Source organism: Trachemys scripta, chromosome 1, assembly GCF_013100865.1.
Source record: "Trachemys scripta elegans isolate TJP31775 chromosome 1, CAS_Tse_1.0, whole genome shotgun sequence".
Lineage (NCBI taxonomy): Eukaryota > Metazoa > Chordata > Testudines > Emydidae > Trachemys > Trachemys scripta.
Window position 1 is genome coordinate 122,079,356 of NC_048298.1, and position 20,278 is coordinate 122,099,633.

At 40.2% G+C, this 20,278-nt stretch overlaps 1 protein-coding gene across 2 annotated transcripts in view; it reads left to right on the forward strand.

Annotated features, from left to right (window-relative positions):
- Positions 1 to 20,278, forward strand: part of ARHGAP8 (Rho GTPase activating protein 8) — a 111,292-nt gene that overhangs the window by 33,610 nt on the left and 57,404 nt on the right. For both annotated transcript variants that reach the window (XM_034783836.1, XM_034783847.1), the window contains exon 4: positions 18,706 to 18,793. In XM_034783836.1, coding sequence (XP_034639727.1) covers positions 18,706 to 18,793 — 88 coding nt within the window. The remainder of the gene's footprint in view (positions 1 to 18,705; positions 18,794 to 20,278) is intronic.

Genomic DNA, 20,278 nt, shown 5'->3' on the forward strand with positions numbered 1-20,278 from the left:
CCCTGAAACTAAATTAACAAAGAAGTGTGAATGAGCTGGCGAACCTTTGAAATAGAAAAGAAATTTAGAAACACAAATAGAGAAGTTAACAGAGACTTTGAAAATATCAAGGTCATTATAATGTCCCTCCAGCAACCTCTACCACCTGCCTCGTTACACATCGTTATAGGATAATACTTCAGTAAATAAAAGGGATCATCTTTTATATTCAGCTTTAGCAGATCTGCCAGAAAATTGTCCATTAAGGCAATGCTTTCCCCCCCGCTGTTATACCTAGCACCTGAATGTTGTGGGCCTGGATTTGAGAGTCTGAACTTTTCCTTCTAGCAATACATTATACTTCCAGTCTCTTGTTGTAAAAGAGGTTTTCTCTTATGTTTGTGTACCTGATCTTCCCTGTACTCAAAGCCCCAATGGAACTCATTGACCCTTGTCATTTGTCCACTGTAGCTGCTATTAATTCTAATGGATCCCGCAGTGTTTATCCTTCCTGGAGGATATCATAGAAATGTAGGATTGGAAAGGATCTCGATAAATCATCTAGTCCATCCTCTGCACTGAGGCAGGACTAAGTATTTTCTAGACCATGTTAATCATGGCTTATAAGCACAGTGCCTGATGCGCAGCTAAACCCTCTGAAAGATGCAGTTTGAAAATTTCTTCTGAGATTTGCTTCTTATTTTTTATTTGCATGGCAATCTTAGTGATTTCTCCTGAATGAGGAAATTGGCATGAGAGGAAATTAGCTGTTGAACAAAATATCTAAATAGCATGTAAGCAAACAGAAAATATGTCCTTCATATTCTGAGCCAGGTTCTGCCCCTTGAGTAGGAGGAGTTTAAATGGTGGGGAAATTCAAAAGGGGCCAAAATTTTTGGAATAAGTAATATATATACTCTTCTTCTTGAGCCAACTCCTTTTAAAAAAATCATGCTTTCACTGATGGTGAGCTACAGGAAAAGAGAATACAAAGTGGATAAAGAATGTTAAGTAGCCTTTCTATTCAATAACAGTCTCACCTGACTTATATTTATTTGTGGATGTTCACCTCAGTCTTGTGACATATCAGGGGAGGAGCACTTGCTGCAAGATTTCTCTGAAGTGAGAATCAGCATGGTTTTAAAAAGTACTCATTTGCAGCTTCCTTGTTTCATTTTAGAGCTCCCTTCTTAAGCATGTTTGCTCAAACTGAAATCAAAAGCATTAGATATCCCTGGCTTAACTCCATCGAAGCAAATAGAAGTACTCCAGGGATGCATCTGGTTAAAATGTTTACTTCTGTACAAATGATTTTCTCAATGTGGCGGCCTTGGTAGTGAAAAATAGCTGCTTTAAGCTCAGAAAGCCGTGGTTTTAGCTGGCATGTCAGTCAGGAGTAACATGCCGGAGCTTGGTAACCACACTGAACAATTTAAATGCAAAACCCGAGTGCATTCCAATAGCCAGCAGCTGCACATCAGAATCTTTGTTTAATATTTAAAAATCATAAAATTCTAGGGGAGAATCAAAAAAGTAAAGATAAAGGAGGTGGCGGGGAGGGGGAATGCTTCAATTCAGCAGAGAGACTTCCCAATCCCTCTTTTAACTGGTAGCAAATCAAATTCGTATGCTGGCTGGATTTAAAGCAACTCAGAAAGGGATAGTCTTTTCAAATCTCCTACCCCTCTGGGAAAAGGTCAGTTCCTTTTGAAAAAAAAAAAAAATTTAAAAAAAATGTGTACCTAGTTTATTATACGTTTTAATCATCTCTCAAATAAAACAAATGATAATTTCAGTGTTTGGAGTGGCTTAGTTAGAGTAACTCTGCAAGCTGTTCATTCCATTCTAATTTTGTGGTTGAAAGACAATGGAATATATTATAAATGGATAAGGAATGAGAGGACAGAATTTAAGTGAAGATTCTGTGCAATAATTGTTCTGGCTTTTACTTTGATTCTATTTTCCACAATAATTTTTTTAAATGCAAAAAATAGCCTTTCATTATGTTTTAATAACAATCTAATATTCCTCCCATAAATTAAAATAATTTATACCTGCTTACCATAACAATAGCTTTGACAAGATCCAAAAGATTCTTTGGAGTCTATTTCACACTGTATAAATAAGAACAAAGTTAATCCAATTTCCACTGTCAAACAAAAGTGTGGTGGATTTTTTAAAGACTTCTAGCTGTAATAATTGTTCAGACTGAAATTGGGATGTTTACTCAGATTGACTTGTCTCATTAATGCTGATATGCAGTTGGCTATTTTACATATATGTCAGCTTGAAACATGCAAATTATTCTGCTGGTCTGGTGATGTACCCATTTGTAAGCACATGAACATTTTTGGAATCCCACAGAAGTAAAGGCTGTTGCAGTACTGATTGTTTTTACTTTAATTTGATTAGAAATAAAATATAAAAGCTACATAATACATCAAGCTCTTTCCCTTATTTTCCTCTGACTGCCAGAAGCTGAGATTGGATGACAGGGGTTGGATCACTTGATAATTGCCCTGTTCTGTTCATTCCCTCTGAAGCGTCTGGCACTGGCCGCTGTCGGAAGATAGAATACTGGGCTAGATGAACCATTGGCCTGACCCAGTGTGGCTGTTTTTATGTTCCATTATCCTCTCACAGTATGGCCTCTGATTATTTCTTGCATGATTCTGTGCAGTATTTTTGCATGTGTGCTGATTTTGTGTGTTTCTAGAAGAATTTCTTATATCTGCTGTCTTAATACTTAGATATGTGCTTTTGTCCTCTTAGCTGTTAGGCTATAGCTGGTAATTTGAGTTGACTTGGTCTTGGTTTTAAATGTGCATGTTCACTTGCTCCTACCCCTTTTCCTCTTAAAATAATTGTTATAATAATGTCTCCTCTATACATTTCTCTTTTCCAGTCATTTCAATCGAAAACCACAAAATACAACATTCACATAGCCCATACAAGAAATAAATGTTTCGTATCGGTCTTTTGGCTATCAGACTCTACATACTATATTTGTTTTTTAGAAATCAAAACAGAAAGTATTGCACAATAGGAAGGCCTAAAGTCTTAGGGCATGTGTGGACTGTGTATTTGCTCAACTTCAACAAGAGAACAAGGGTCTGCTTATAATCTCTTTTACTTTATGATACCCTAAGAACACAGGAATCTCTATGTAAAAGAAAATGAAGCTGAGCTTGAGTGTCAAAGTTCAGATCTGAATGTGAACTCTTTCAGAATTTGGGAGTGTTCGGATCTGAGGATCTGGTCTAGGCACATCTCCAGAACAGACCAGTTGTCTTTCTAATCTGGTATCGTGTGTGATGCCGGTAAATCAGATACCAGGTCTTGCCAAGTCTGTAGGCATCCGCTGAGCACTGACAAATTCATAGCTGGAAACTAGACCTGTTCAATTATATGTTAATATAGTTGAACGATGGGTGTTAGACTTGTAAGGATGTGTTTGGACTCTATAAAATGCTTGTAAATTGATGCATGCATTAATCTTATTTGTAATGTCTGTATTCCATGCTACAAGGTAAAATATGTTTGTTTTAGAATTGTAAAAACGCCTGCTTTGAACTTGTGAACTCAGATGGGAAGAGAGACTTCCCCCCACCCATCCAGAAGGAGTATCAAAAATAAAGTGGTCCATTATAGGACAAAAGCTTTATTTGTTGCCCCATCTACCCATGGAGATATATGTGCAGAAGGCTTCATCCTATCTGTCTGAATGCTGGAAGAGGAAAATAAAAATAGCTTTCTTGCACTCTCACAAGGGCTGGAGTTAAGAAACAAAAAGCTGAGGGCTCCAGGGTCACCCTGGATTAAGGCCTAAAAAGACATTCAATGCTGACAGATTACTGTATCTCTGTCACCAGTCATCACAGACTGGAACTCATTTGTGTATATATGCTTGCTTGATTTCACCTGTAAATAGCTGTCATTTCTTTTTTCTAGTCAATAAACCTTTAGTTAGTTTATTACAGCATTGGATACAAGTGGTATCTTTGCTGTGAGATCGGGGTAAGCGACTGGTCTCTTAGGACTGGAAGCAGCCTGAATATTTTGTGATTTTTGGTGTCTGTGACCATTTATCACTAAATCCAGCTTGCCTGGGTGGCAAGATAGACTGGAGAGCCCAAGGGGACTGACTGTGACTCCATGGTAAAATTGCTACAGCGATCTGGGAGTTCACATTTGTTACAAGGTTGGTGAAATCGAATTATAGAACATATCAGTTTGGTGTGTCTGCCCTGCTTTTTGACAGTCCGCGCCCATGAGGTTGGCACACTTGGTCGTGAGCCACTCCAGTAAGTCTGACACTGTTTTTCCACCAGTAGTTCATTAATTGTTTCAGAGGAAGGTGTAAAATCTCACACTTGAACAATACAGGCACAAGGTATACATGTTCCATTGAACCAGCCTTGTATTTCTTTGCTCTTTAATCTGCATTTTCTTGGAAGCTACTTGTGAAACAGCAAAATATTGACTTTGTATCTCTAAACCTGGTGCTAACCCTCAATACAACACCAGAGCATCTCTGTAATACAGAGGTCCAAATTCATTCCAGGTATAACTCCACTGACTTCAGAATTAAATCTGGGTTTGGCTCACTCTGCTATTTCAACTTCAAGAATGGAACCAGATGAAACTAAACAAACAATTAATTACATCAGAAAGGTAGTGGTGCCTTCTGCTTTTGTTTGACTGAAAGAACAAGATGTTTGCCAAGATTTTAAGAAAACTATATGGAAAATATATTAAATGTGATTGGTGAAGAGAACAAACAAAGGCCCAGATCCAGGAAACCACCTATGCATGCACTTTAATCTGTCCTTATATAAGAAATCACTTGAGCACATGCTTAGGTGCTTTCCGGAATTGAGCTAAAGCCATGATTCCAGATGAGGTCTTTTCACAAAGAACTGGTTTCCAAATAAATTCAGAACGTGACTGGAATTCAGAATAGTGAACACAGTCAGAGAAAGGACTTGTGAAATGAAAGCAGTAACATTTTTTTATAACTGTGAAATAACAATGGAATCTTCAAATCCACGTCAGCCTCAGTGCTCACTGAGTGGATCAAATATGTGTCCTAAATAATAAACAGTTTGCTCCTGCTGTCTAAATTAATTATGCTAAAAAAATAAAAGGTTTAGAACGTCCATGGTAATTGTTGGTGCATGTTAAAAAGCATTACAGTTTCCTAAGGAGTGAACAATTTAAGTGCAAACAACATCCTTAAAATTGTTGGCCAAGCATTTTTGTAATTTTCTTTTACAATCTTTCTTCATCTAAAGATTCCACAGGGTTCACATGGGACTTCCATGGAGTCCCATGTGAGCCCTGTGGAGAGGGGAGAATTTCATTTCTAGTGCTCTTGGCTGGGATTTTCAAAGTTGCCTAAGGGATTCAGACTCACTTCCAACTCCATTCAAATTAATGGAAATTGAGCATTTGAATCTTCTAAGAAGCTTTGAAGATCTCGGCTCATAGTGCTGTAGCTAGGGGGGGAATGTCATATTTTGGCTTTTGATTCACATGTTATGCGTTTTGCAATTTGCTACGCTTGGTGGACAAAAGTTAAAGTTTAGGCTGCTCTAGGTTATCCTGGGAACCCTTTTTGACCTCAGCTACCCAAGTTTCACATAAGTAGAAAGGACAACCATCTATACCATCCCTGACACAAATGAGGATTAGTCCCATTACATACAAACATAAGCATGTCCATACTGGGTCAGACCAGTGGTCCGTCTAACCCAGCATCCTGACAGTGACTGGTGCCAGATGCTTCAGAGGGGATGAACAGAAAAGTATCGAATGACCCATCTCCGGTCTCAGCAGTCGGCAGAGGTTTAGGAACACCCAGAGCATGGGGTTGCATCCCTGACCGTCTTGGCTAATAGCCATCGATGGACCTATTTTCCATAAACATATCTAATTCTTTTTTTAACCCAGTTATAGTTTTGGCCTTCACACATCCCCTAGCTATGAACTCCATAGGCTGTGTGTGGTGTGACAAAATATTTCCTTATGGTTGTTTTAAACCTGCTGCCTATTAATTTCATTGGGTTACTCCTGGTTCTTGTGTTATGTGAAGGAATAACACTTCCTTATTTTCTTTCTCCATACCATTCATGATTTTATAGACTTCTATCATATATTCCCCCCATAGGTTTCTCTTTTCCAAGCAGGACAGTCCCCTTTTAATCTCTCCTCATTCAGAAGCTGTTCCATACCATTAATCATTTTTGTTGCCCTTCTCTGTACCTTTTCAATTTCTAATTTATCTTTTTTGAGATGGGGCAACCGGAACTGCACACAGTATTCAAGGTGTGGCATACCATAGATTTATATATTGGCATTATGATATTTATTGTCTATTTAATCTATTCCTTTCCTAATGGTTCCTAACATTGTTACCTTTTTTGACTGCCGCTGCACATTGAGCAGATGTTTTCAGAGAACTATCCACAATGACTCCAAAATCTCTTTCCTGAGTGGTAATAGCTAATTTAGATCCCATCATTTTGTGTGAACGGTTGGAATTATGTTTTCCAATATGCATTACTTTGCATTTTCCAACATTGAACTTCATCTGCCATTTTGTTGCCCAGTCACCCAGTTTTGTGAGAGCTCTCTGTAACTTTTCGCAGACTGCTTTGGACTTAAATATCTTGAGTAATTTTGTATCATCTGCAAGCTTCATTGTTTATCCTTTTTCCCAAATCATTTATGAATATTTTGAACAACACTGGTCCCACTACAGATCCTTGGGGCACCCTGCTATTTACTTCTCTCCATTGTGAAAACTGACCATTTATTCCTATCCTTTGTTTCCTATCTTTTAACCAATTACTGATCCATGAGATGACCTCCCCATTTATGCCAGGACTGCTTACTTGCTTAAGAGCCTTTGGTGTGGGACCTTGTCAGATGCTATCTGAAAGTTCAGGTACACTATATCAACTGAACTACCCTTGTCCACATGCTTGTTGACATGTTCAGATAATTCTAATAGATTGGTGAGGCATGATTTCCCTTTCCAAAAGCTGTGTTGACTTTTTCCCAACATTATGTTTATTTATGTGTCTGATAATTCTGTTCTTTACTATAGTTTCAACCAATTTCCCTGGTACTGAAGTCAGGTTTACCAGCCTGTAATTGCCAGGATAGCCTCTGGAGTGTTTTTTTTTTTTTTTTTTTTTTTTTAAATTGGTGTCACCTTAGCTATCCTCCAGTCATTTGATACAGAGGCTGATTTAAGTGATAGGTTACATACCACAATAGGTAGTTCTGTAATTTCATATTTGAGTTACGTCAGAACTCTTGGGTGAATATTATTTGGGCCTAGTATCTTATTTCTGTTTAATTTATCAATTTGTTCCAAACCCTCCTCTATTGACACCTCATCTGAGACAGTTCCTCAGATTTGTCACCTAAAAAGAATGGCACAGATGTGGGAATCTCCTTCCCATCCTCTGCAGTGAAAACTGATGCAGAGCTTAGCTTCTCGGCAACAACCTTGTGTTCCTTAAGTGTTCCTGTAGCATCTCGATCATCCAATGGCCCCACTGATTGTTTGGCATCCTTACTGCTTTAGATGTACTTAAAAGAAATTGCTGTTAGTTTTAGTGTCTTGCTAGTTGCTCTTTAAAAAAATGTTTGGCCTGCCTGATTACACTTTAACATTTGACCTGCCAGAGTTTATGCTCCTTTCTATTTTCCTCAGTAGGATTTGACTTACAGTTTGTAAAGGATGTATTTTTGATTCTAACTGCCTCTTTTACTCTGTTGTTTAGCCCTGGTGGCATTTTTTGGTAGTCTTACTGTTTGTTGTTGTTGTTGTTGTTCTAGGCGGGAATACATTAGTCTGAGCCTCTATTATGGTATTTTTAAATAGTTTCCATGCAGCTTGCAGGTACTCTTGTTACCATACCTTTTAATTTCCATTTAACTAGCTTCCTCATTTTTGTGTAGTTCCCCTATTTGAAGTTAAATGCTACTGTGGTGGATTTATTTGGTATTTCCCCCCCAACAAGGATGTTAAATTTAAGTACATTATGGGTGCTGTTACTGAGTGGTTCAGATCTATTCACCTATTGGACTAGATCCTGTGCTCCACTTAGGACTAAATCAAGAATTGCCTTTCCCCTTGTGGGTTCCAGGACTAGCTGCCCCAAGAAACTGTCATTAATAACATCCAAAAAGTTTCTTTCTACATCCCGTCCTGAGGTAACTTGTACCCAGTCAATATGGGGATAATTGACATCCCCCATTATTTTTAGGTTTCCTGATTTTGTAGCCTCCCTAAGCCTTCAACAATCACTGTCACCATCCTGGCCATGTGGTCAGTAGTATATTCCTATTGCTGTACTTTTATTATTCAAGTTTGGTACCATCCTGGTACCATTTGGTACAAACTGGTACCATTATCACTAGGCTTAAATTATTTGGAAATAATAAAAATATGGGAAACTTCTATTGCTGCTATGGCTACCTTCCTAGATTTTGGCCCCATTTCTGATCCCATTGAAGTCAATCGCACAACTCCCATTGACTCTAGCAGGAGCAGAAGCAGGCCCTGTAGCTGTAACTGACATTTTAGAAAACATAATAAAATGATCTTAGTATTTTATATTGCTTAATCAATATAAAAAAATCCTCACAAATAGTGCTTGACTTTACAAGAATCCCAAGAGTTTATTTGCAAATTGGGATGAGCTACAGCCATTATCAAATATCTTTGATCTGCAACATGCAGATAGCAATTGCAGTGCCATCCATGATCTTAATTAAAAAGTAAAACAACTAATTTTCCTACCTGCCCTTCCCTGCATCTGCTGGTTGGTGATTTTTTTTTAAATTTTTTAAATTAAAACTTGTATTGGTGATTAAAAGTGCTATGCAATGTACATCTATTGTAGTGCTCAGCATAGACTTGAAATGTGGACAGAAAATTCCAAAGGTTTTCCTGTGATCTTATATTTTAATTTGCACAAATCTTAATCTGGACTGAACACATTATACGCTCCTTCTCAATGGGGAAGGCGTCTTCTGTCAGCACATAATGCACAGGAACAGTTTGGTTTCATAGTATTAAGAGAACTGGCTCAACACAATCTGCTCCAGCTGATAGTTCTGATGCTGTCACAGCCAATAATCTGCTGAGGTCTCTTCCTTTACACTGTTTGCTTTAGGTGCGTCTGCATGATCTTGGGTGATTGATCCAAGGGCAGCACTTAATATCCTCACATGCCACAAAAGGGGAAATCCATTTCAGTCCCTGAAATGACTGAGAGCGCAATTTGGCTTCATGACGTCAGAGACTTATGCCTGAGTGAGAACTATGGGCCAGATTGACAAAGGTATTTAGGCACCTAAAGATGCACCTATCCCCAAGTGGAATTTTGAAAAGTGTGTAAGCAGGTTAGGTGTTTAGTTTCAATGGGCGTTTAGTGCCTAACCCGCTTAGACACTTTTGAAAATCCCATTTGGCATATATCTGCATCTTTAAGCATGTAAATACCTTTGAAAATCTGCTCCTTATTCTGCAATTGACTCCATGCGGTCAGATTCCTGTCTCTGCACATAGCCCTGTTGAAGTTAATGAAATTCTGCAGGTGAGTAGGGCTCTGCCCATGTAGAGTTAATTGCAGTGTTCTGGCTCCTTAAGGACTTCAATATTGGACCCAAAAATAATAATAATCTTTGCACTTACATAGCACCTTTTCATCTGAAAATCTCCAAGTAATTTATATAGTGATTTTCCTTTCAAATTTTTTATAGGCAGGTAAACATACTGAAAATGAACATAGAAACAAAACAAGTATTTAAGAAAAAACTCGAGTTTTTAGCCTTTCTACATCTGGCTATTATCTGGCAGTTTCATGCTAACTAAGGCCTTGGCTACACTTACCCGCTAGTTCGACGGCTGGAAATCGAACTTCTGGGTTCGACTTATCGCGTCTAGTCTGGACGCGATAAGTCGAACCCGGAAGTGCTCGTCGTCGACTGCGGTACTCCAGCTCGCCGAGAGGAGTACCGCGGAGTCGACGGGGGAGCCTGCCTGCCGCGTGTGGACCAAGGTAAGTTCGAACTAAGGTACTTCGAACTTCAGCTACGTTATTCACGTAGCTGAAGTTGCGTACCTTAGTTCGAATTAGGGGGGTAGTGTAGACCTGGCCTAAGGTAGGAAGCAAGAGAAATCAAGATAGTTAGAAACTCATACTGAGTTCAAACCAATGGGGAAAAAGTATTAGAAATTAAACTTAACTTAAAATTGCTGTTTGTGTGCATGTAGCTATATCTGTATATATATTCTCAGTGTGATAAGCTTAATTTTAACAGGATACAGGTCTAAATTATGGCCCCGGATCTGAACTGCACTGTACTTTGAGAAGGTCGGGATTCAAACTTCGTGGCACAGTCCCACCTGCATGACTCATATTTCTTCAGTGAATACAAATGGTCTCCAGAAACTAGAAAACGTGGGCCTCCTCTTTGAGAAATGGTATTCCTTTGCTCTATGTCCCTCTTCCTCTTCTTGAGATGAGTGTTCTCATTACAGACCTCTTGCCCACTGGTAGCTGGAATCTAGTGCTGAGGCCACACTGCTGGCATCACAGTGGGGCTTGTTCCCAGTTCGTTTGGTCCCAGTTCTTCTGGTTTCTTTTCAGGGTATTTAGAAGCTGTAACTCTGAAATGGGAGAAAAGATGGGCAGAAGGAGTGGTTTTACTTGAATATACTCATCTGGAGAAGGAGAATGGCGACAGATGCAAGAAGCACCATTTTTCAAGGAAGGTTGAGCAGGTTTTCCATTTTCAACTGAAATTCCTGGACGCCATCAGGCCATGAAATAAAGAAAAATAATGACCGGTTTCAGAGTAGCAGCCGTGTTAGTCTGTATCCGCAAAAAGAAGAACAGGAGTACTTGTGGCACCTTAGAGACTAACAAATTTATTAGAGCATAAGCTTTCGTGGACTACAGCCCACTTCTTTCTATGCAAAAGAATTAATGGACACAAATCTGACATCAGGAATCAAAATACTCAAAAACCAGTGGGAGAACACTTTAACCTATCTGGTCATTCAGTGACAGACCTGCGGGTGGCTATATTACAACAGAAAAACTTCAAAAACAGACTCCAACGAGAGACTGCTGAGCTAGAATTGATATGCAAACTAGACACAATCAACTCCGGTTTGAATAAGGACTGGGAATGGCTGAGCCATTACAAACATTGATTCTATCTCCCCTTGTAAGTATGCTCACACTTCTTATCAAACTGTCTGTACTGGGCTATCTTGGATTATCACTTCAAAAGTTTTTTTTTTCTCTTACTTAATTGGCCTCTCAGAGTTGGTAAGACAACTCCCACCTGTTCATGCTCTCTGTATGTGTGTGTATATATATCTCCTCAATATATGTTCCATTCTATATGCATCCGAAGAAGTGGGCTGTAGTCCACGAAAGCTTATGCTCTAATAAATTTGTTAGTCTCTAAGGTGCCACAAGTACTCCTGTTCTTCTTTTTTAAAGAAGAATAAGTTGAGTTAAAACAAAACCACTCTGACCTGAACATACTTCAAAATATATTGATGCATTAAGGGGTATTGTTCAGCTTGCACTTCTTTTTGCATTGATTTCCATACAGAATGAACATCCTTCTCTTCTAATTTTCTTTTTGTCAATTTAGCAGGAAAATGCAGCCTCCACGGCGTAACTTTTACTTCATTTATGTATTTTAAATTCTATAAATGTTAAAATAAAGGCCTATCTGTATGCTGTAGGTATCCTTGACACAATATAAAAATACGTCCTAAATACAGAAATTTAAGAACCTATCACAAACCCCACTCCTCCTTGAACTCTTCTCCACCCTTACAATTACAATTTCCTGCCACTCCAAACCCCAGTTTTCAAATGTGCAGGGGGAAAACGTGAGGTCATCCGAGTCAAGCTATTTCAGACTGAATGGGGTAGTAAATTCCAAGCTGCAAGGTTTTCATACAGAACATCTGGCCAGCAGTCTCCTCTGTCATACCAGTGGAGCTCCAGTTTTGTTTTGGTCAGCCATTAATTTTATACAATGGTTGTTTTCTTCAAAATTTTATGATCGAATTAGACTTGTATGGGAAAAAAAACAGGAGTTTTTCTGTGCCTCAACATTCCTGTGAAGTTGGTGGTATTATTATTATTATACCCTTAATGCAAATGGAGAAATTGACTCACAGAGTGAGTAATATACTCAAGATCGCACAGTTAAATCAGGGCAGAGCTGGGAATAGAATCGAAGTGTCATGAGTCCCAGTCATTTTTTCTGATTGTAAGGTAACTGTGCCTTCTACCAATGAGCAGTGGGGTGGCGGACCAGGGCTCATGGTTTGGGGCTCATGAGAGAAGGATTTGCTACAGGCCTGCTAGGTAACTTTGGGCAAGTCACTTCACCTCAGTTTTCCCATCAGTAAAATTGGGATAATAGTACCTACTTCCTTTGTAAAGCTATGGATTATAAACTCTGTATAAGAGGTAGGTGATGGGTATTCTAGCCTTTAGTGCAGGTGATCAAATACAGGCAGGAGTTCAAAAGTAACAATAAGAGACCTTATTACCTTAACTGGAAACCAGGCATAGAGTTCTGTTGTTCATGGAGGTGATCTTATCTGACAAAGAAACTGTTCTACCTGTTTCTAACGTTAGCTAATACTGAATGCCCAAAGGAAGGTGTAGAAACTCCTCATAGTGCACCTACTTCTGCTAATGCAATATCATGTCTGTCTTATGTGCCTGTATTATATGAATGCTATATAATAACATATGTCAGACATGAACGAATAGGTCAAATAGTGTCAGGATTTAGGGAAGAAAAGTCTTTTGGTAATGTTTGTAATTTCATGTTTGTTTATCATTAATTTTAATGCTTATTTGTCAGATTTGAATGCCTTTGTAAGTGCTCTGAGAATTTCAGATGAAAGGCACTTAACAAGTCCCCCCAGGAAATAAAACAGTGACCTGTTTTATAAACTGACTACTGATTACCTCAGAGCATGCACCAATTGTTCATTGCCTTCTTCTTTCTGAAGCAGTACCTGAATATTCTATTTAGTATTTTAAACAGGATTTTTTTTACATGAAAATTCCATTAAATATTAATTTCCCCTCCCCCAACATAATGGGATGGGTTTGAAACAAGGTACTGTGCTGCAGCAGATCTCTGAGGTACGGTAGAATATATACAGGGAAATCCAAACATACGTAGATTATGAAAATGTCCATGTATTGGACAAAAGAAATACACAGTGGTTTTTTTATTTAACAATACAAAACCATTCAGTACAAAAGGAATTGCTTGTCTTATGTTGACTGAAAGTGTGTTAATAGATTGACGACATTATTCATCCATGTAAAATTTGTATGGCTGTGTTGTTAAGACGATCATTAGCTTAGTGCTTCTGCTCTGGATTAGCATCAGTTGCACAAGTTAGAACAGCCTGAGAATAGTCTCAAGCTATATGTTCCTAGCTTTTCAGAAGATTTAAGTATTTATTCACTAATTCATTTTGTTTACCAGTTTCACCCGTTTCCTTCCCTTCACTCTGTCTTCCTTTTCTTTGGCTTGCTCATTACCAACCATTTATCAGATGATTGTTTGCAAGAAGCTGGTAATGAAGAATACCATTTATTTATTCTGCTCCCACGACATCAAATCCAAACTTTCTTGAGACTTCAGTGGGAATAGGACCAGGACCTAAATGTAATTTACTTCGAAGCTTGCGTTTAGGCAGGGTCATATGTGAATTAGGCCCATTAAAATAATGCAGAGCATCCCAGTTAATTTAAGAGAAATGTCTTCCCATTGTCGCTATATAGCCCCCATTACCATAGTATCTGAGCACCGCACAGTCTTTAATATATTTATCCTCCCAACCCCCTTGTGAGATAGGGCAGTGCTATTACTGCTATAACTGAGGCACAGAGAGACTAAGGGCCACATTTTTAAAGGCATATTGGGTACCTAAAGATGCAGATAGCACCTAGGCACCTAACTCCCTTTTGAAAGTCCCACTCGGTGCCTATCTGCATCTTAAAAATCTGATTCTAATGGTAAATCTGGACTCTGACTCAGGTCTGACACCTACCATCCACATACACATCAGTCAAGCCAGAAAGATCTCAGGATTTGGGCCTACAGACTCAGCCAGAGGTCTGGGTCCAAGCCCTAGCACCACTGTGATGCGGCTCCAAGACCAAGGATTTTGCACTGTAGATGCAGCTCAATTTAGGTTGCCAGATTTGGGTCTGGAGAGTCTGCCAGCACTCTCCTGCAAACCCCCGGCCTGTGTTTCTCAGCCGTTCCATCCCAAAAATTCACACCCAGTTCCTGTTTGGGGACGGACACCTGTGGAACAGCCCGCAGCAGAACCAGTAGCAGAAGAAGCGCCTGAATGTCACCCTAACTCTACCAACATAAGCCCTATGCCTCTTGTTGAGGTGGTTTTATTATGTCAGCATAGCAGGGGAGCTACATTGGTGGAAGAGCATTTCAGTGTAGGCAAATTTCAGTGTGTACACTGCTGTTTTGTTGACAAAAGCTGACTTTTGTCAACAAAACTGTGTAGTGTAGACAAGGCTTTACATACCTCTGACGGGATCTCGGGGTGCAGTCTGGGACTGTGGGATCACTGTGACCCCTTAACTCTCCAGCCTAGCTTTGCTAGAGACAAGCCGCAAACCCCTCCAGGCACTGTTATCACTCAGCACAACAGCATGTGGAGCCCCACACCCAGCTAGATTGCATGAATGCTCCCAGAGCCACTCATGAATCACACCAAGAATGGCACCAGCCAAACCTCCCCAGCTCCCAGCCTTGTAGCTCAGGAATATACTGTCTTGCACTGCTCAAGATGAGCAGTGCACATTTATTAACTGGTTCATCACATCATCAATGGAAAGTGGATATACACCAGCCTTTGCAAATGTGAGCAGATTTACCAAACACTTCAGGCAAACTCACTGATAAAGATAAATATTAAAACAAATTTATTGACTACAAAAGTTGGATTTTACGTGATTATAAGTGATAGGCAAAAAGTCATAGTTACCAAAATAAAATATAAGTACACAGTCTAAACTCTCAACCCTATTAGACTGGGCAACAGCTAGATTAAGATTTTTTTCATCCCACTGGATATTGCAGTCCTTAATATACAGGTTTGTCCCTTAAACCTGGGCCAGTACCCTCTGTTTGAGTCTTCAGGCTTCTGAGTGTCTTTGCTGTTTGCAGCATAGGTGAGGGAAGGAGAAAGGCCAAGCATGTGGCCTCTGTGTTCCGTTTTATACCCTTAGTCCATGTGCTTGGAGAACACAAGTCCAGGCATGTCTGGGGGGCATTGCTGAGTCCCCAGGCAAGGTTGAGCAATTCCCCTGGTGTGGCCTTATGCAGGTGAGTCATTGAATTGTAGCTCCCTTGCTGGGTGATGGTTGGTTGACACTCCTGGTTGGTTACTTTCCTTGCTGTTGTCTCTGGGGACCTAATATGTGGTTGGTTCCCCAACTTATAGCATGTTTTAGTGACAACCATACAACACAATCTCATAAGTTCATATGCACTAAAGATATACATATTTAGATAGAACAGTGACTTTCAGCTGATCAGCCTTTTCCCTGATACCTCACATGGCTTGCTTTATATGCAATATCACAATTATATACAGATGAGGAATATGGGGGTTACAAGATGCTCTCCCAAGGTATAGTATGTTACAATACCCCCTCCCTGGCAATACAATGCACCTTATAAATCAGCCACACTTGCACTGTCCCAGACAGCCTGTACGCTGAGTATAAAAAAAAAAAAAAAGCTGTCTGTGATGAGTCCAAACAAAATCAGGGTCTGTATTTGGTCCAGGGGTGGCTGAAATCTGAGTCAAATTACAGCCAAGGGTGGCTGCCTGTCTGTGTTAGGTGTCCCAATGGCTGGCAGTCAGTCATGTCTGTGCATGGGCTCAGGGTGCTTGTAAGGAGGCTGTACTTCATCTCAATGCTTGTTAACAGGGTGCTTGTTAATTTTTACCACAATTTTTCATCCATTGTGGCTGGTGATCTGCCTCTATGGTCGACCAGGGCCTGCATAATGATGGAGTAGTGTCTTTTGCAGTTTACGTACTCGTGTTCCTTAAAGAGGGCAAACTACGGGCACATTGATAGCCCCAGTGCAGTTTGGAAAGCACATTCTCTCAAAACTTAGCAGTTATTTCAGGCACACTTTTAATGCCCACCACCTTTGGGCACATCCCAGTGCTGATCACCTCATGATCCTTTCCCCCCCCCCCCCCCCCCCCCCCCCCCCCCCCCCGGAATACCTGCTTTTTCATGTGAAAGTTTTGGAGCCACTGCTGTTCATCCAAGGTCCACATGATGATCCAATCTTGTGGTCTGCACTTGTGGCCCTGCAGCAGAAGCCCTGGTTTGGGGGGAATCTGCAGTTGTGGCAACAGGTCTGAGCAGCATCAGCTGGGTCACAGCTGGCATGTTAGTATCCCCTTGCAAGAGGTGTGCGTGACGTTGCACTCCATATGTTTTATGGAAATATGCTAATGAGTGTGAATATAATGTAACTGGAATATGCTTCATGCAAAAGGTCTCTTGTAAGGTATCATTACAAAGCTTATAATCTACTGAGTGTGTTTGCATGTATGTATCATTCTTGTGTCTGAAGCTAGAAATATGAAGTATTACTCTAAAGTCCTATTGTAACTATGCAAAGTGTGGGCTATTAATGATGGCTTGAAATCTTGATGGCTCCCATTAATCAGGACAATTAGTAGTAAATGGCTCTGTTTACTCAGGTACGTGCAGGCCAACTCTGAAAGAATGGAGAATGAGGTCTTACAGTGACATGTGATCATGTCACCTGGTACTCGAATCCATCTTAAACCAGGTGCTTTTCCATTTATAAGGAAGGGTGGGAACCCAGAGAGAGACAAAGGATTCCCGCCTTGTGCCAAAGGATTCCCGCCTTGTGACAAAGGGGGTGGAACAGAACAAAGGGGGCTGCAGTCATGAGAAATCCCCTAGTTACCACTTGAGCTGGAACTAACAAGGACTGTATCAGAGGAAAGGATTGGGCCCAGACTAAGAAGGAGTATAGTCTGTGAAAGAAGCATATTGGAACATCTCTGAGGGTGAGATTTACCTGTATGCAGTTTCTTAATGTAGTAGGCTTAGACTTGCGTGTTTTATTTTATTTTGCTTGGTAACTTACTTTGTCCTGTCTGTTATTACTTGGAACCATTTAAATCCTACTTTTTATTCTTAATAAAATCGCTTTTGTTTATCATTGAACCCAGAGTAAGTGATTAATACCTGGGATTAATACTCTCTCTATCAGTGTTATAGAGGGCAGACAATTTATGAGTTTACCCCGTATAAGCTTTATACAGAGTAAAACAGATGTATTTCGGGTTTGGATCCCATTGGGAGCTGGGTGTCTGGATGCTGGAGACAGGAGTACCTGCTGAGTGGTTTTCACTTAAAGCCTGCAGCTTTGGGGACCTGGTTCAGACCCTGGGTCTGTGTTGCAGCAGGCTTGAGTGTCTGGCTCAACAAGACAGGGTTCTGGAGTCCCAAGCTCACAGGGAAAACAGGCTCAGAGGTAGTTTTAGCACATCAGGTGACAGTCTCAAGGGGGTCTCTGTGACCAAACCCATCACAGTGTGTTTGGCAGGTCAAAAACAATTGACAAAATATCCACCAGCATATCACAGATGCTCTGTCTGAGTCCCAAAATAGGACTGACGGCGTGATCTGGAGAAGTTCCTCCACTGGATCAGGATGATGGGAGCGTGTGGACACAAAATGGCTTGGCTGGATGTATCAGTGGGCTCAAACCATTTCTGGTCAAGTCACATGGGATGCATAGACAAGTTCTCCCACAATCCAATACACTTCCAGAAGCAGAAGGTCTGATTCAAGTCTGCACAGTGGAGTTTGGACACATCAGTACAGTTGGGAGGCCTGGATTTATCCTGCAGTGTGGACACTCAAGCACGAACTTGGAAACACCAGTCTGCAGGCGTGGGTTCCACAGACTCAGGTTTACTATTTAGTGTGAACCTACCCTAAGTGACTTACCCATGGGCACATAGGAAATCTATGGCAAAGGAGGAAATTGAACCGAGGACTCCCAAGTCCGCGGGTAGCAACTGAATCACCTATTAGTTATCCTTTCCCTTAGTAGTACAAATATAAAAGTTACAGCCATTATAAATGGCAAAAGATAGGCATAACATGTTTAAACAGTCTTGCCTCCATGTGGATGGGGAAAGGGAAGCCAAGTTAAGGCCAGTCTGAAAAGCAGGCCCTTAATCTTCCTGGACTTAATTCTGCAGGGGGTTGAGTGCCTCCGGAAAGGAACTCAATGCTCTCACCTCCGTTTGAATATGGCATTCTTTGCTTCTGTCCCCAGTGTCCTATGTACACTGCTGAACAACTTCTTCAACTCACAACCGGGGTGAGTAAAGGAATTCCTGAGTATAATTTGTCAATTGATGGCAAAGTTCACCATATGTCTGGAGCGGAGATGGGACTTACAAAGTTCAGGTCCTTTTTCAGAATTTGTAGGTGTGCAGATCCAGGGTTTTGCTTCATATCCGTGTCTCGTTTCAATATCCTTCTGCATATGAAATGAGCTATATAAATGTCTTTATTGACTGTGTTTGTTTACCAGGTGATGACAATTCTGGGAGGAGGGTGATTACTTTCAGTTGCTGTCGTATGCCCCCTTCCCATCAGCTCAATCACAGCAGACTACTAGAGTAAGTTTCTCTCATTTCACCTTCTCTCTCTCTCCAGTTTACACTGCTTAAAATTTTAAATGGGGTGTCTCATGAGTTCATTTGTAGGTAAATGGGCTTTTTTTGGTCGAGTATGAAAAAAGTGTCTAACACCTGCTAGCCTGAATACTAAGCCACTGAATCAGGGGAGAAACTATCTTGGAAACCAAGCCCCAGCAACTTAATCAGAAACAGCAGGTTTTTTGTGTATTGTAGTTATGTTATTAATCAACTCTTAATGGATTTTTCTGATGTAACTTATTTTGAGAGACAAACAAATAGAAAATTAAAATATTTTTAGTACTTTTCAAACTTATTATTTGATAAATAAGTATTTATTGAATATTACATTTGCCAAATACTTTTCATGGTATTTAACCAGCTGCAGGAACAGCACAAGCTGTTTTTATTTCGTTTCATTGTTTATACTACAATGCTTTTTGCTTTTGATCTTTAGATGATTCACATTAATTACTAACATTTAATGAGCCAAGTGTTTAATTAAGCTTAGTATTTTATTATCTCATCTTATAATGGTGTTGGTTTTTCTTGGTTCAAGCTGTTGTAAGTGAATATTCCTTTTCACAACATCCTTTTTAAAGGTTGGTTGTAGCATGGTAACAGAGATAAAATGCTGCAATCTGGAGGACCTAGTTTGGGCTTAGACCAGGATCTATCTATTATCCCAGTGTTACAGATGGAAAGCTGAGGCACAGAGCAGCTACATGACTTGCCCAAGGTCAGATAGGAAGTTTATGGTAGAGCAGGGAATTGAAGCCAGATCTTCTGAGTCCCAAGCCAGCACTGGACCATCTTTCCTTTCTAGGATCAGACCAAGCAAGGTTTGAGGAAAAACTGTTCAGACTGGGGCCAGCATGGCAGATATTTTGCAAATGAAACCATGTTGGAATGGATTTGGTGTGGCAGCATTTTCACTGTCATTCTTGGAAATACTGTCCTAGTAAGTAATGCTTCTATGGATAGTATTGCAGGTTTGGAAATGGCAATTGGCTGTGTAGAAACAGGGGGCAGAGCTCAGCTGACATAAATTGTCATAGATCCATGAGCTGTAGTAATTTGCACTTGCTGAAACTCTGCTCCATTATTCTCAGAAGTACTGCATTTTAGCTATAGTACGCCAGGGAATTATATAAGGCAAGGAGGCTCAATAGATTGCCTGGGCACAAGGGTATGTTTGGGGATACTGTACCTTTATTTCCAGAAACTTCCATTTTTTGTACTGCCTTCTGAATGATTATTGTCATGACTGCCATTCAAAAGCCCTAGCCAGGGATCAAGACCCCTGTACAAACAAGTAACGCAAAGACAGTCCTTGTCCCAGATAGTTCACAGTCTAAGACTTTTACAAAAAGGAATGGAAAATAAGCAATAAACAAAGGAGTAGAAGATGGGAGGAGAAGAGAATAATAAAGTTAAATGCATTTGCATAGGTCAGGGATCGGCAAC